Raw genomic sequence first — 17,850 nt, 5'->3', positions numbered from 1 at the left:
CGGGTCATTATCCGAGGCGCGTTCGATTTCGCGTGTTGTCATAGCAACTGGAGTTGAGTACTCTGCAATTTGCTTGATGTAGGTCTCAGTATCATGATGTGATGGTCCATCAGAAGACTTTGAAATCAATCTAGACAAACAATCTGCGATGTTTTGAGATCCAGGTATATACTTGACAGTATAGGTATAGGACTGTAGCCGCAAAATCCAGCGTTCTACACGAGCACAGGGTTTGGATTTCTGTGAGAAAATGAACTGTAGAGGTTTGTGATCTGTAACAAGTTCAAATTCCTGTCCATATAGGTACATATGGAACCTTTCGCATGCCCAGACCAGTCCTAAGGCCTCCTTCTCGGTTTGTGAATATTTCCGCTCAATGTCTGTCAAACTACGGCTCGCGTAACAAATTACACGTGTGTGATTGTCCTGCTCCTGTACTAGCACTCCTCCTAATCCCACAGGTGACGCGTCAGCGATAACCTGCGTCTTGGCTTTTGGGTCAAAATATCCCAAAACACATGCATTTGACAACATCGTCTTAAGTTTCTTAAAAGACTGTTCCTGAGTTGGACCCCAATTGAATGGTGCATCCTTTCGGGTTAACTGTCGTAAGGGTTCAGATACAGTTGCCAGGTTGGGTAAGAATCTGGAGCTAAAATTGACTAGGCCTAGGAAACTTCTTACTTCTCCAGCATTTGAAGGTTGTCTCGCGTTCACGACCGCTTTGACTTTGTCCTCGTCGAGACTGATTCCATGCTCTGAAAGTACATGTCCCATGAATGTAATCTGTGACATATTAAATTGACATTTGTCCAAATTCAATGTCAAGCCCTTCTCACGTAAGGTTTGTAACAGTTTGTCCAAGTTTTTGTTGTGCTCACCCTGTGTTTCTCCGTGAACAACAATGTCGTCAAATATACTGTTGACACCTGGACACTCTCTCAGAACCTGTTGTATGATTTTGTTGTAGAGCTCAGGGGCACAGCTGATCCCGAACATTAGTCGTTTATACCGATACATGCCTAAGTGAGTTTGGAATGTTGTAATACCACGTGACTCTGGGGCTAGCTCAATCTGGTGATACGCCCAGCGAATATCAAGTTTTGAAAAAACCTTGCTCTGATTCAGGTCCTGTAGTATTTCATCTACAGTTGGTATCGGATACCGTTCACGAATTACAGCTTCATTGGCCCTTCGCATGTCAACACAAAGTCTAATATCCCCGTTTGACTTGGGAATAATAACAACTGGACTTACCCATGCACTGGGTTCCTCGACTTTCTCAATAATGTCTAATGACTCCAGCTCGTGTATTTTGCTCTCAAGTCGGTCACGTAAATGGTAGGGTATACGCCGCAATGGTTGAATAACTGGCGTAACTGTGTCGTCCAGTGCTATAGTCATTTGATAGTCTTTCAATTTCCCAATTCCTGTGAAACATTCAGGGTATTTCTTCATAAGTTCAGCCTTACTGATATCATGTTCAACGGAATTAATGTGCCCAGTACCCACATGTAGAACTCCTAATTCTATAGCAGTCATCTTGCCTAGTAGTGGTTGGCCTGTTCCCTCCAAAACATAAAACATCACCCTAGGTACCATCTTGTTTCCAAGTATGACATCAGCCTCAAAACATCCTGCTAAAGGCAGTGGCTTGGTACTTCCATAAGCAAACAATTTCTTGTCAGTATTGTTACTTACACAGTTTATCTTTGACTTTTTCAGACTTTCCCAGAGTTCTCGGTCTATCATATTAACACCTGCACCTGAATCAACAGTAAATGATATTGGCACACCTCCAACTATCACACTAACCTGTTCTCCAACTGGTTCTTTAACAACACTAAAAACGTAGTCAGTTAACTCAACCGAATCCTGATCTTGTACATATTTCACCGTACGTTCCTGTGATCGGCCATTCCCTGGATTACCTCCCTTTGTCTTACAACACTTCTGGAAATGTCCCATTTTATGACATTTATTGCATTTCTTATTCCTGGCTGGACATTCCTTATCTTTTGAATAGTGTCCCTGTCTCCCACACCGGAAGCATGCTTGAGATTTGTTACCTTGACTACTTGTATTGAAACGGTCAGCCCCCTGGTAACCTGGTTTGTGTCCTTTCCTTTTCTCATAAACTGCGTGTACAGTTTCTTCCTGCATTACTGCTGCCTGTCTCTCTGCTGCTTCATGCGCTCTACCCATTTCCAGCATTTTTGTGAGGGTCAATGTTCCTCCCTTTTCCAGAAATTTCTTCCGTAGATGTGTCGACTTACACTTGTCGATAACCTGATCACGGATCTGGTCGTCTTTACCATCTCCGAATTCACATGTCATGGCTTTATCGCGTAACCTCGTTATAAATTGTTCAACTGACTCACTAGACTCCTGTTTGAGTTGCCGAAACTGGTGTCTCTCGAATGAAATGTTTCCTTGTGGCGCGAAGTACTCTCCCAGCTTCTGTACAGCCTTGTCGTAATCTGTATCTTCTCCTGTGTCCGCGAGTGTGTCAAATATTTCCTGCACTCTCATCCCGGCACAATGGAGTAACAACGCCCTTTTCTGTGTAAGATCTGTTATACCCTTGCCCACAACAAACAGTTCGAATGCCCTTTTCCACTTTCTCCATCGTTGAGAAATGGCGGACGAATCTCCGTGGCAATCAAAATTTGGAATACCTCCAATTTCCATGTATGTCGCCATTTTAACCAATTAAATGTATACAGTTTTTATCCTCGTCGCCAATTGTAGCATCTAACGTGCTTCATATGTTTGGATGACTTGCCCATCCCCGGATTGAACCTGATTCGTTCTTGTACATATTAGATCCAGTCAACACATGTGTTCCATTACACTCAACATATTTTATTAACTTCACATTGGAGAGTTCCACATATAACAGATGGCAAGTATGGACGAGTTATGTCCCTTTACCTGACTGAATATATACAATAGACATTAATACCACAGTTGTGATAAAGCAGTATAAAAGAACCTCGAGTTATTGTTATTATTATTACTTAAAAGGGTCGATTTTCACTTCAAAACCAACACCCATGTTCGATGATCTTGGGTCCGTCAGGGTCCTACAGTCTGATATAATTGAAATATTTGGCAAATAAACACAGACACAGAAATATAAAATTCAGGTAGTTTATTAATCTGACATGGAAATAAATACGCACATTATGGACATGAGTTTAGACCACAATTACATAAGAATATAGTGACATAAAAATATAGACTTTTAAATGATGAAAATATATAAATATAAAAAGTTTCAGTTACTCATTTTTAAAATTTGTCGAATGTGACCGTCTAATTTGAATATAGATTATTCCATTCACATTCTTTGCTTTACGGACATATCAATTTTATATATTTCCCGCGAAAAATGCTTCGCGGAACTCTTTTTCGTGGAAGATCAGAAAATAGGCAAATGGCGGCAATGCTAGTTTCGCTTTGTACATTAAGTATAACTCTCCTTTAAAATGACGAATTTCTGTCTGAAAAATGACTTTCTACTTAAATCCACCCTCCGGAAATATTTCATTACAACATTTAGAAAAGTTTGCACGCACGAGACTGGATTTTCTTCTCAAAATTACTAGCTGTGGCGGCGATAAGCTAAAATTGCAGGATACAGTGACAGATTTTCTGACGGTTGCTGAGTCAGATTGTTTACTTGACGGAAGCACAAAGGACGTAGTGTCACACTTCATCCTCAGGTAAGCTTGTCCAACACTTGTTCGTCATCATTGTAACGTTTATATCGAAACGTATGTAATAGGACGAGTCGGGTCTAGGGCATAATCCCAACGTGTGTTGCACGCTCAGGTGCCCAAGTCCCACATCGCCATTATATTAGCTACCGTCAACCCAAATTCGATGGGTATAGTTCTGTCGATGGATAGTTGCTATAATACTTATTTAACAATGACTAGGTCAGTGACATCGCTAGTGTTGACGGTCTGTGGTCAGCGACTAGGGTGTCGCCAACCAACACTAGAATTATAGGTAGTCGGGCATCGTAAGGTGTTGACTACGCATGGAGGCTTGAGTGTGTTATTGGTCACAGTAGGTACTCTTTCCAGCCCGATGGTCTATTGCTGAGCTAAGGGGAAATTCCCTACAGCTGACACTTGTAAGGCAACCTAACTTAAGCGCACCTTTAAACTTCTACATTGTATGTTATTTTAACCACAGTGAATTATGAGTTAGAGTATTGTATCAGCACAGTTCAGTAATTTGATATATACATGTAGTTTCTTCTTTTAGCTTAAAAATGATTTTCTTTTGGTTTTTAGGCTGATTCTGTGCCAGGATCATGACACCAAGGGATTTTTATTGAAAGCAGAAAGTCAACTATTCAAATTCAGATTTCAGTGCATGTCGGAGGATGAATTGACTAAATCATTGAAAAAAGCAGATTCTCATCTCCAAAAGGTGCAACACAATTACTTAATTCCATCTGCGCTTGACTTTGAAAAACTTAAACACATCCGAGACATTTTTAGAAAGATCACAGCTACAGAACCAAGATGGAAACTGATTGTGCAGAAATATCTGTCAGGAGATAATAAAGACGGATTTTGGATTCCATTCTTTGTTGTACATCAACTTGTTGCTAAGCGACGAGTTGAGCTGGAAAATGGTCTGGCTTTTGTCCCTTTCTGTAAATTGGAAGATGTGATCTCTAACTTGTGGTATCAGCTGCTAGTTTGGGGGGTGGACAGAACTTGTCGTGTCCAGACAAGTTTTCTACAAGACAAAAGGATGCGATCATTAACAAGACACATACAGGTAAACAAATATTGTATATCATGTCACTGATTTCAGTGCTTTTTCTGGGTGAATACATAACACCACTAGTCTGATTGACTAGTCAAAATGTGATATTACTTTGCATGTTGAATAATAATAGGTTAGTGGAATTTGCACATGGACTATTGAAATTGGAAACTACTAGCTCGAATGACTAGTGTTGCTGAAAATCAATTCCTAGTCCTGGGCCAAACAGATTTTACAGAGTATCACAAAAGCAGGTTTCCAGGCTTTGAGATTGTTTTTTCTTTTTTTTTTTCTTATAGAGCCGAAAAATATTAGGGTAGGGCCAAATGAAAATGGAGTTGTTTTTTCTAGTGACACTTCTGTGCCTATTCCGATTTTGTTTTTGGCAATTTTCAAGGAAGCACGGTGAAAGTGTAGATTCCTTTCCTATATATATTGAAAAATTATATTTTATTACCTCCCTTCCTAATGCCATTTAAGGAAACAAACTGTTTTGTTTTCGTGCTAAATATTGATCTAGGCAGTGAAAGTGTTAACACATTATTCTTGTGGTTTTTAACAGATGAGTAAATGAAGCAGTTAATGTACTGAGTGAAAAATAAGAAAAAAGTTTCATGCTGTGAATTTTTATGAAAACAATAGACATATTGATATTGTAGGTTTCTCGCTATAAAAAATGCAATGATATTTTTACTAAGAAAATAGGTATGGTGTTTTTTTCATTCAGGCGTTATTCAGAAAACACCATGGCATATTTGAAGATGGTCCTCAAATTGATGCAAACCTGTCACATGATCAAGTGCCTGAGGTCATGACCTTATTCCCTCCTTGCATGTCACATGTCCACCACATCCTGACAACAAGGCACAGACTTCAACACCATGCCAGAGTAGGTATCATCCCACCTGTTACATGATGGTGTTCATGTGGGGACATTGCTATAGAGGATATGGAGCACAGCTGAGAGATCTGCGTCCATATTCATGATGTTGTTCTCGAGTTCAAGTAAAGATTTTGTGCTCAAGCGTAATATTTTGTACAGGTTATAAATTAACAAAAAAATCTTATTTTGTCAGTGATTTGGAAAATTTCTATAAAATCTTCAAGCCAAATACTGATTTCAATGTTTACATTTGACTTTTTGATCGTTTGACATGATTTAAATGATTTACAAGAAAACTTGTTTGAGCCTAGAATCCATGCTTAAGCATGAGAATGGTTTCATGGATTTTACGGGTCATGGTGTTCAGTTTCTTTCATCCTTATGACATTTATGTTGATATGAACAGAAGTTGGTTATATACTATATACTGTGAAATCCAATATTTTCGTGGGGCCCAAATTTCAGGGTTACCCCGGCAAAACACCATTTCGTGGGTACATGTATTTGTGGATTACGAGTACACAACGGAGAATTGCTTTATATCAAACTTGTAATTACTTTATTGACCTATGAAAACCTGGATACAGAATGAGATTACCAACAAAATCAACGGAATTTAAAACTTCATTTTTGATACACCTGTCAAAAATTTTGTCAGGACATACATGCATTATGGTATAAGGTGTGTCCGTGCAACCATCTATCTGCCATCCACACTTTGTTTTCTGCTAGATAATTTGCTTGAATATCATTCAATATTGATGAAACTTGGTATGCATGTACACAATGTACTACAAAGAGTACAGTGTTGTATATCAAAATGGATGCATTAACAGTTGCAGTTCTGATAATGTAATTTACTATCAACTGAATTAAAGAAAATTAAAGAAAAAATCTGCCAAGTTATGCCTGCATGCCTTATAACAAAAACGTGACTGCTGAGGCACAAATTTCTTATTGTGTAAATAGTAGTTTTATTTGGCATCCAAGATATCTTTTTCTTTAATGACAGATACAGTACACCCTCTTCTTGAAAGAAAATGGTATGCCAGTTCATGAAGCACTGATGTTTTGGAGAAAAGAATACTTGAAACCTACGAACGCTAACGATAATTGCTCCCACAGCTGGCAGCAGGATGGTAGACGATACACCTACAATATCCGACATCTGTATGGACTAGAGGGCGCCTGTACCAACTACAGAGGACACTGCTGCACAACGCTACAGGTAAATCAATTAAATACTGAAGACGATAGGAACTTTTCATTATTTGATTTCAACAAATTTTATCGCAAAAAGAAGCTAATGGATTTGGTATCAGGCAAAGCGTGTGTAAGCCATCTCCAAATGATTTGGGTATGGTACAGTTATTTTAACATTTTATTTTATCCTGCTCAATAAAATTGATGGGCAATAGAGAAACTTTATGTGCCTCTGCGTGTCTTTGTGACCGTTCATACAGATGGTTAAGTTTGGAAGAATTGATTTGTCCATATTTTGGTAAAACTAATTGTTGCGTGGATTTTACTTGCATCAGGCACGACCTTGGGCTGCTCTTGTGAGTGATTGGTGAAGATGCTGAATTTGACTAACTGTAAAAATGGAAATGTTCGCATACAAAAATGTTCACGCTGCGTTAAGCCTTTTTTAACTAATTGCAGTGTGGAATTTTTTATGTAGGCAATGATTTAGAATTATACATGTTCTCTCTATATATAAAAAAAAACATATACAGGGAGTTTCTAAGTACCTCCCTAGCATATTTATGTTGACAGGATTAAACAGCTTTAGTGATTATTTCCACTCCCTGTGTATTAAATCCTATATGAATTTACTTCGATGTTAACTGTTGCTTTAGTATTTTATTATAGTTATTTACCTAATGTTTATAAGTAACTTTGTTTCACAGAATGCAGCCTCTGGGTTTGGGGAGCAAGGTGGATGTCCATTCAGGTGTTTCGACTCCAATCATTTAGATCTCCTACTTCAAAGGGAAGAAATTGTCCACTCAAGGGAGACAATTAAACAGCTTTCAGCAGATGGAAAATACTCAGAAGCTTGTAGAAGTTTATTTGTGGAAAAATCTAAGAAACTTATTCAGAAAATGGAAGACCAGTGTAAGGCTGAGCCAGTGGTAACTCGATCTGGAAATAGAGAATATTGTATGGTAATCAACAAAGGTCATAAGGTGATGAACAGTGCTGCATCCTTGACTTTTGACCTTGGATCTTCAGAAGTTCACAGCATCAGAATTCCAGAAAGGTCAAGTATAGCTACTTGTGCTGGTCACAGTTGTGTTAGCAAAATGTGGAGCAATTCTCTTGGTGATACAAACTGCAATTCAGGTTTTGACATGCCATGTGCAGGCACTGACTCACACATGGTCGAAACATTGTCAGAGAGAACAGATGTGATTATTACAAGTTTGCCTGCCTGTACTCATGCACGTTTGGGCTCCTCCCCTCCAACCTGCTCACAGAAAGAGGAGGCAAGGATTAGGGAAGGGGAGGACCAGGACGATGATGTGTTTTTAAAACCTTCACAGTATTACTTCAGCCTCAGAAAATTAGTTGAGGGTTTGAAAACAACATGTAAATAAATAATTGTGTCTATCTTGATTTGTTATTGTTCTGTCATTGTTTTGTCATCTTGGTTTCTTTTAATTAATGATAATAATAATAATTTTAGACTCTTTTATACCGCTTTATCACAGCCTAGTTTGTAGGTCGTCTTAAAGCGGTTCACAAATTATTATCTGTGGTTGTATAAATACCTTTGTAATCTGAAATTGTTATAAAATTTTGAACTTCTATAGATCTTAAGTGTGAAGTAATAGTTATGTCTCCCCTTCGAATGAAGGGAGACATTTTGTATTAGTACTGGTTCTTCTGGTTCTTCTAATCTGACTTGTCTGTGCCATAACTTTTAAACCCTTAAAGATATCTTGATGAAACTTTAGGTATGCATGCATCACCCACAGGAGGTGTGCAGAGCACTGGAATTGGGTCACTGTGACCTCACCTCAAGTTCAAAGGTCAAATAAGTGCACATTTTCAGTAAATTCTTGTCCAGCCTGTACATTTCAAACCGTTAAAGATATCTTATTCAAATTTGAAGTATACCTGTATCACCCACAGAAAGTGTGCAGTGCACTAATACTAGGTCTCGTGCCCTACTATATACAGAGTTATGGCCCTTTGTATAATTTTAATACCGAAGTTTGTCCAGAGCATAAGTTCTATGTTATTTCACCTACGTTGACCATACTTACCATATGGATGTATCCTGGGAAGGCGGAATTTCTCACACTTAAATCAGATTTTATGCCCCACTAGATACAGAGTTATGGCCCTTTGTTTATTTTTAATACCGAAGTTTGTCCACTTCATAACGTCTAAACCATTAAAGATATCTTAATTAAAAGTATACCTGCATCACTCACAGAAGAAGTGCAGTGCACTGGAATTAGGTCTCGTGCGTCACTATATACAGAGTTATGGCCCTTTGTTTAATTTCAATACCGAAGTTTGTCCACACCATATTTTCCATGTTATGAGGGCCCCGCATCAAAGATGCGGGTGCCCTATACTAATTCATCCGTCCGTCCGTCACAATCATTGAAGGTATCAACTGACCAAAGGTCAAGGTCACTGGGTCAAAGGTCAAGGTAAAATTTTGTATCTTTTCCCTGATGAACATTTTGTTATGACATTATGAAACAAAGTTGGTTGGAATTTAGCAAGGAGTCAACTGACTTAAGGTCAAGGTCACTGGATCAATTTCAAGGTCAGATATTGTGTCTTTTTTACTGATGAACATTTTTTGTATGCGAAGCAAAGTTGTTCAGAACTTAACACAGAGTCAACTGACCAAAGGTCAAGGTTACGGGTTCCAAAGGTTCAAGGTCAAGGTCAAGTTTTGTATTTTTCACTGATGAACATTTTGTCATTATGATGCAAAGTTGGTCGGAATTGAAGAATGAGTCAACTGACCAAAGATCAGGGTCACTGGGTTAAAGGTCAAGGTCATTTGGGTCCAAAGGTCAAAGACAAAGTGGATCTCTTACTTTGACCCTGGCTCTTGATGGGGAAGGTATTTAAGGTGAAATAAAACAAATCAAAGCTAACAAATGAGTATTGCACTGGTATTTACATTTCTGTTAGCCCAGCAAATATGGAAGTGGAAGGAAACAAGACTAGCATCATAGTACATGTAAAATGTATCTTTTGCTTCCTGCGATAATTTTTGAAGTCCAAATATCAAACGTCAAGCTCAGCTATATGGGCAGATTGCTTCTTGACGATTATGGGGGATATATTGCCACAAGACGGGGCCCTTACATGTACTGACCTGTCAGTGTTCTAGTTTCACCTACGTTGACCAAAGTTGCTAAAGTATTAATGTATCTTGGGTAAGTAGGAGTGTCAAATTATTAATTCGGGTCTGGTGCCCCACTATATATAGCGATATGGCCCTTTGTTAATTTTTTATACCGGGGTTTTTCTATTGGCTAATAAGGGGAGACATATGTTTTTGTTCACAAAAACGGGGGGAGGGTGGAAATATGTATACATTTACAGTGAAATAATAGCAATCAGTCCCTAGATATGATTAAGCATAAATCAGTCAAGTTGTTAGGACCCACCAGTTGAACTGGTTCCCTCGTCCAGCAGCTTCGCAAAAGAGTTCATCCCATTTGTCCCAAAACCTTAGAGGAATGGATTTGGCTGTTGACTGTAAATAAATGAAGCAACTGTTTTGTTACCTGATCAATAAAAAACAAACATTATGTGACATTATCTGTACCATTAGTTTCCTCAATTCCTAGCTGTTTTGAAGTGCTGTCAACCAATTAATTTTTGAAAGGCAATTGTAAAAAACACTTGGTTGTTGGACGCTCCTGTCAGCCAATCAGTTTACCAAGCCATAGATAATAGTCTTGACAGGACACTATTGAGCGACTTGCTATGTTTTCCTGGTAAAATTTCTTTGGTGACATTCAAAATGGTTTAGTGTGTATTTATAGTGATGTAGGTAACAATCAATCATACAGGACTCAATGTTACAACAACCAAACCCTACTGTATCCCACTACATCCTGTAAGAGGCAAATATGTGGGACCCCCTGCAGAGTCACGGGTTTCATCCCTATTTTCTGCTTAAGGAACATTGAATTGAACCAAACTTGATCTATATCGTTTCCTTTCTGACTTTAATACTCTCTCTTTTCAATGGTGTGTTTCTAGGTACTCGTTATCATTTGAACCTGGCTGTGTAAGGCAGTTAAACCCCATACAAACAAACAAAACATTGAAAACAAGCCACATTTTTATTTAGATCATGTACATTGATAATACATTATTTGCTTAATCTATCGGTACCTCATACCCATGAGATTTATCAGTTTTCAATTCTTAACACTTTCACAAACGGTCGTCCTCGATACTCCCAAGGTTTATTCTTACTTTCGCTCTCTGCATCCCCAGAATATGTTATAGCAAAAATGAAGACTCAGTTTGCACCACCTTGTTGATGAGACGAGAAGACTAATTTGATCTGTTGATCAAAAAGAATCATTTGCTTGCTTTGAAGTCAGGTGTCGCTACTTTGTAATCTTCCAAGGATAGGTATCAGCCTAGCGATTGGTCAGTTTATTTTACCCGAGATCGATCAAACAGCTAGCCTTCAATTTTGCCATGACATATTCCAGGGGTGCATAAAGCAAAAGTGAGCGTAAACTCCTGGAGTATCGATCGCGAGGAACCCCTGGAGTTTCGAGGATGACAAACGGTTGATTACTAGTAGTTCAACAGTTCTAAGCTATGTCGCTATACATGTGTGACAGAACGGTATATTTATCCGAGGTTAAAAATTAATTAAGTGCTCAAGGTTGATTTAAAATAGTTAAAAAATATATTACATACAGCTGACCGCCATTCATCCAATCACCACTAATACTTTTGTTCCTAATCAGTCCATTCGTAGCAAGACCTCCCTTTTTAGCCCACCATCAGATTGGGCTATTCAAATAACACTGTGTCCGTGTTCCATCGTCCGTCGTCCGTCCGTAAACAATTCTTGTTATCAGTATTTCTCAAGAAGTACCGAGGGATCTTTCTCAAATTTTATATGTAGGTTTCCCTTGGCCCCTTGTTGTGCAGGGCAACTATTGAGACTGAATCGGATAAACAACATGGCCGGCAGGCAGCCATCTTGGATTTTGACAGAGAAAGTTTGTTATGGCTATTTCTTAGGAAGTACCAGAGGGATCTTTCTCAAATTTTATATGTAGGTTCCCCTTGTTCCATTGTTGTGCACTGCAGTGCCTGAAATGGACGGTCGCCCGCTAGCCAATGGCGATTAAAGTCTTGCTCGGGCGACCAAAAGTTGTCAAAAGTGAGGTAGTCACTGGCCAAACAAAAATAGTTTGGGCGACTTCATCTTCATCTTCATCTATTAAACTTCCTTCGTCGATACCGACGATAACGGAAGTCGGTCTTGTGCTGTAGTGCGTTAATTATTATGTTCAGTGCTTTTTTTTTCATATTTTTATTATATTATATTGTGTATATTTTCGAAAAATTTATTTGCGAAACATGTCAGGTTTTAACTAGGGTTGAAGAATTAAAAATAGAATGTTTTATTCTATTTTACATATTACAAACATTGTGATCTTATATGTAATTTAAATGTGCTGAAGCATTGTGTTAAATGCTGTGGAAATATTTCTTCCCAAAATTATTTGGGCCACCAATATGTTATTTGGGCCATGGCCAGTGCTTCAAATTTTTACTCGCCCAATTTTTAGCTCACCTGGCACGAAGTGCCAAATGAGCTTATGCCGTGGTGCAGCAGCCGTCGTCTGTCCGGCGTCCGTCCGGCGTCCGGCGTCAATATTTTACTTTAAACGACTTCTTCTAAATAACCGAAAGGCCTAGGGTGATGATATTTGGCCAGAAGCAAACTTGGATGAAGGGCTACAAAATTTGTTCAAATAAATGACCTTCATCTATTTTCAAGGTCACAGGGGTCAAATATGTTAAAAACTTTAAACAACTTCTTCTGAATAACCAAAATTCCCAGGGTGATGATATTTGGCCAGTAGCATGCTGGAATGAAGGGCTACCAAGTTTGTTCAAATAAATGACCTTCACCCATTTTCAAGGTCACAGGGGTCAATTGTCTTAAAAAATCTTTAAACAACTTCTTCTGAATAACTTAGAGGCCTAGGATAATGATATCTAGGCAGTAACATGCTAGGATAAAGGGCTACTAAGTTTTGTTAAAATAAATGACCTTTACTTATATTAAAGGTCACAGGGGTCCAATATGTTTAAAACCTTTAAACAACCTTTTCTCAATAACCAAAAGGCCAAGGATGATGCTATTTGACCAGTAGCATGCTGTAATAGAGGGCTACCAAGTTTGTTCAAATAAATGACCTTCACTCATTTTCAAGGTCACAGGGGTCAAATATGTTTAAAACCTTTAAACAACTTCTTCTGAATAACCAAAAAGCCTAGGATAATGATATTTGGCCAGTAACATGCTGGGATAAAGGGCTACCAACTTTGTTTAAACAAATGATCTTTACTTATATTCAAGGTCACAGGGGTAAAATATGTTTAAAACCTTTACACAACTTATCCTGAATACCAAAGAGGCCTAGAACAATGATATTTGACCAGTATCATGCTCAGATGAAGGGCTACCAAGTTTGTTCAAACCAACGACCTTCACGTATTTTCAAGGTCACAGGGGTCAAATATGTTAAAAACCATTAAATAACTTCTCCTGAATATCCAAGAGGCATAGGCTAATGACATTTGGTCAGTAACATGCTGGAATGAAGGGCTACCAAGTTTATTCAAATGAATTACCTTCATCTATTTTCAAGGTCACAGGGGTCAAGTATGTTTCAAAACTTTAAACAATTTCTTCTCAATAACCAAAAGGCCTTGGATGATGATATTTGGCCATTTACATGCTGGGATGAAGGGCTACCAAGTTAATTCAAATGAATGACCTTTGCTAATATTCAAGGTCACAGGGATCAAATATGTTTAAATCTTTAAATGACATGTTCTGAATATTCAAAAGTTCAGGGTAATGATATTTAGCCAGAAATATGGCTGAACGGAAGGCTATAAACTTTCAAGGTCGCAGGCGTCATATGTTTAAATCATTTAATAGATTCAAGTGGATAGAAAACAGATATTTTGCCTGTAGCTGTATATTAGTCCACTTTTAAGATTACAAGTGTGAGATTAATACCAGGTGAGTGATTCAGGCCCATTGGGCCTCTTGTTTTTATTTGGACCAGCCAATGCAAGTTCCCCACTATCCTTTATTGTTCATGTTTACTTTTGGAACTGATCAGTTAAACAAAATGGCCTACCGACAGCCATCTTCGATTTCTGACTTTGAAGGTTTGTTAGTACTATTTCTCAGGAATAACTTGAGGGATCTTTCTCAAATTTGATAAGTACGTTCCCCTTGTTCCCTCGTTGTGTATGTTATATTTTGAGACTGATCATAAAAACAAAATGGCTAAAGGAAGAACTTAACAGATCTTTCTCATATTGCAATGATCAATTATATTTCTTTCATATTAAGTAATGTACTAGTAGATATGTGAAATTACGAACTCACTTTGAAGGTTGCCTTTCATACACATCAGTATTAAGTTTGGATCAAAAGTTACCTCAAGGTGCATTTACTCTTAACATGACTTGATCAAACAGATAAGAGGAAAGAAGAAAAAAAAAACCCCACTGACAAAGAACTAATGAAGATGGTACAATGGTGGGCGCCAAGATCCCTCTGGGATATCTTGTTCTATTCTAACGTGATCAGACATTTTTTTCCTGCTACTTCACGATGGGAAAATTCTATATACTTTCTATACTAGTAGAGCGTCTTTTGTTGTGCGACAATCGAAAATAAAACAAAAAGTCACATTGAGCATTTAGGTGTATTTATCACAGCTAAGGCAAATCACAGACTGACTACGTCACAATAAAATATAATTAGTGGCTACATGTTACAATTCTCGGCAGCAATACTTTTATATAATATAATATCTTACAGCGCTTATTTTCTCTATAATTATCACAGATTTTTGGGGTCATGTTTGAAGAAAAGATCATACATGGTCCTTACAGATCAATATGTCAAATACTGAAATATCTTTACAACGAATAATAAGACCAATAACACAATTTTCATTACAAAGAATAGTGCATGTACATGCAACACACATATAAATAAATTATATTAGAAATAAAAAAATGCATCTATGCACTGCACTTGTTAAACTTGATAGAACATGTATCATATCCTATCGTATCAACCTTCGCGGTATTACACAGACTTTGCCTGTTCCCAATATTTTTCGGCATTTAATAAGGTATACTCAAAAAAAAATAAAACCATTGACAACCTCTTGTCTACGCCATCTGTTCGTGACGGTGAACGATGAACATTATACCCAAAGTTTTCGATACTAACGGATAAGAAAATGTCGTATCTTTAAAACGAGGCTTAAAACAAACTAACGATTGTGTGAGTTTCTGAGAATTTTTGAATCCATTACCGAGTCCAAATATCCAGCCAAAGGAAATAGGAACACATCGTATATACTTAATGTTTATACTTAAGCAAGTGGCTATTCAAGCACCAATATGTTTCTTGCTTATGAACTCGCCAAGAATCTTAAATCGGAGAAGGGGCCACCAGATTTTATTGTTGTATTCCCGGCACTGAATTAACACCTATAGCTTTTCTTCATTCACATTTCACCTAATATAGAGTACCCGTTGCGATGTGTAACTAACGGTGAAACGATCGTCTTTCTTAATTTGTGACCTTAATACCTCCTTTGCGCAAATACACACACTTTATATCATGTTTCGATACATACAATTTCCTGGATGATGTTTGGTTTCAGCAGTGACAAATAAAACCTGAGTATCCAATCCTTTTCACCAGATAAAACCTTTTCTAATGTTGACATACACCTCAGTACATGTCTATACCTGATAGTATGCTATTGCTGCATGGCATACACCACCCTCAAAATTCAAAGCGTTACGTGCCTTTACTTTATCTGCATGCTAGGATATGACAAAATCAAAGGCACGAAGTTAGCTATGTGATTGGCTGCAGCTATGAAAACCCAACCAATCACTTCACTTATACCTGTAGTTAAAACATTACATAGAAATGACACCCTACCTCGAAGTCGGTGAACTTTACCGTTATGGTGCTGTGCGATTCTTTGTATGTGCAACAAAGGATCAATCTAGACAGTTTCTATCGTCCGCAAGGTTGCACACACAAAGCGTTAAATTGTGTCTTGACATTCCATAGGAGTTGAAGAGAGCGTAGTCCCTGGAATTTTCTCGTCACGTGATCATGATATATATTTGCTATCTTATCACAGCCCCATTCCTTTCATGTCCAACATATACTTTTGTCCAAACAACAAACAGACAAAGCGCCCACACATTATAATTTTATAAATAGACATTTCCATAAGCATATTAAGAAATGCGGTAAATGTGACAACTAAATAAAAAACAAACAATTAGATAATGATAAAAATAATAATACCTCTAAATCGACAAAAATATGTTTTGCCATCTGCCACTCAATTGTGGTATAAAGCTTGATAAAAATGATCGACAATTAACAATTCCGTCTTTTCGTATTGCAGAGTTATCTGCTCTTGTGAGCAGGTATTGATTGTTACGTCATTTGTTTGTGAGAGTAACGTCATATTTTTTTGAGAAAACTACGTAATTTTCTCACACAAACTAATTACATAACAATCAATACCTGCTCATAAGAACAGACAACTCTGCAATACAAGAAGACGGAATAAATGAAACGATAGCATGCGAGAGAATTTCTTTTGTGTAACAAAGGCACGTATGAAAAAAGTTGACAAATATAATACAATGATACAATTAATCCTCGAAAACTTGCATATCATCAAATTAAGAGTATAATACAATAAAAACATACAATGTACACAGTTCCACGTATTGCCGTAGTTTCCCATTCATTACTGTATGGTATATAACTCATACCAATATTTACCTGCAGAACAATAACACGTGCCATTTATGAATACATGTTGTTTGCATCAAACGAGGAATGCTTTTGCCATCGGAGCTAGATTCGCAGAAGATATCGTATTAAGGATAACTGAAATCTTGATTTCACTTAACTTCAAAGTGATATTTTATCATACATAAAAAAATATAAGAAGATAAATACCATACTATTGAAATTCTAATTTTACCTGTTTCTAATTCTTTGTTACCAATCAGCGAACGTTTTACAAAGCAGACGTAGTAATTTCAAGGCATTAAACCAATCAAAATATATTTCCTTGTATCATACACCTACTGTATCATACACCACCTACTGTATCATACACCTACTGTATCATACACCTACTGTATTATACACCTACTGTATCATACACCTACTGTATTATACACCTACTGTATTATACACCTACTGTACTATACACCTACTGTATCATACACCTACTGTATTATACACCTACTGTATCATACACCTACTGTATCATACACCACCTACTGTATCATACACCACCTACTGTATCATACACCTACTGTATCATACACTTACTGTATTATACACATACTGTATCATACACCTACTGTATCATACACCACCTACTGTACTATACACCACCTACTGTATAATACACTTACTGTATTATACACATCCTGTATCATACACCTCCCGTATCATACACTTACTGTATCATACACCACCTCCTGTATCATACACCACCTATTGTATCATACACCTACTGTATTATAAACCACCTACTGTATCATACACCTACTGTATCATACACCACCTACTGCATCATACACCTACTGTATTATACACCACCTACTGTATCATACACCACCTACTGTATTATACACCACCTACTGTATCATACACCTACTGTATCATACACCACCTACTGCATCATCCACCTACTGTATTATACACCACCTACTGTATCATACACCACCTACTGTATCATACACCTACTGTAGAATACTTGCAATGCGCAAAGAATATAATTTTAGACTTATCTGAGTTATCAAGCCAATACTAAATCAATGTTTTTTTGTTTTATTTA

At 37.5% G+C, this 17,850-nt stretch overlaps 2 protein-coding genes across 2 annotated transcripts in view; one reads left to right on the top strand and one right to left on the bottom strand.

The window, feature by feature from the left end:
* LOC110449004 (uncharacterized protein K02A2.6-like) overlaps window positions 1–2,703 on the bottom strand; it is a 3,039-nt gene extending 336 nt beyond the window's left edge. Inside the window, exon 1 of the mRNA XM_021495577.1 lies at window positions 141–2,703. Coding sequence (XP_021351252.1) covers window positions 141–2,703 — 2,563 coding nt within the window. The remainder of the gene's footprint in view (window positions 1–140) is intronic.
* Window positions 2,704–3,431: 728 nt separating this feature from the next.
* Window positions 3,432–8,274, top strand: LOC110449003 (DNA primase large subunit-like). The gene is made up of 5 exons (XM_021495576.1): window positions 3,432–3,728; window positions 4,308–4,803; window positions 5,519–5,680; window positions 6,687–6,902; window positions 7,585–8,274. Exons 1-5 carry the CDS (start codon window positions 3,514–3,516, stop codon window positions 8,272–8,274), a joined length of 1,779 nt encoding a protein of 592 aa, XP_021351251.1. The 5' UTR covers window positions 3,432–3,513.
* The last annotated feature ends 9,576 nt before the right edge of the window (window positions 8,275–17,850 follow it).

This window comes from Mizuhopecten yessoensis, unplaced genomic scaffold, assembly GCF_002113885.1.
Source record: "Mizuhopecten yessoensis strain PY_sf001 unplaced genomic scaffold, ASM211388v2 scaffold4411, whole genome shotgun sequence".
Lineage (NCBI taxonomy): Eukaryota > Metazoa > Mollusca > Bivalvia > Pectinida > Pectinidae > Mizuhopecten > Mizuhopecten yessoensis.
This window is presented reverse-complemented; position numbering and strand designations above follow the sequence as displayed.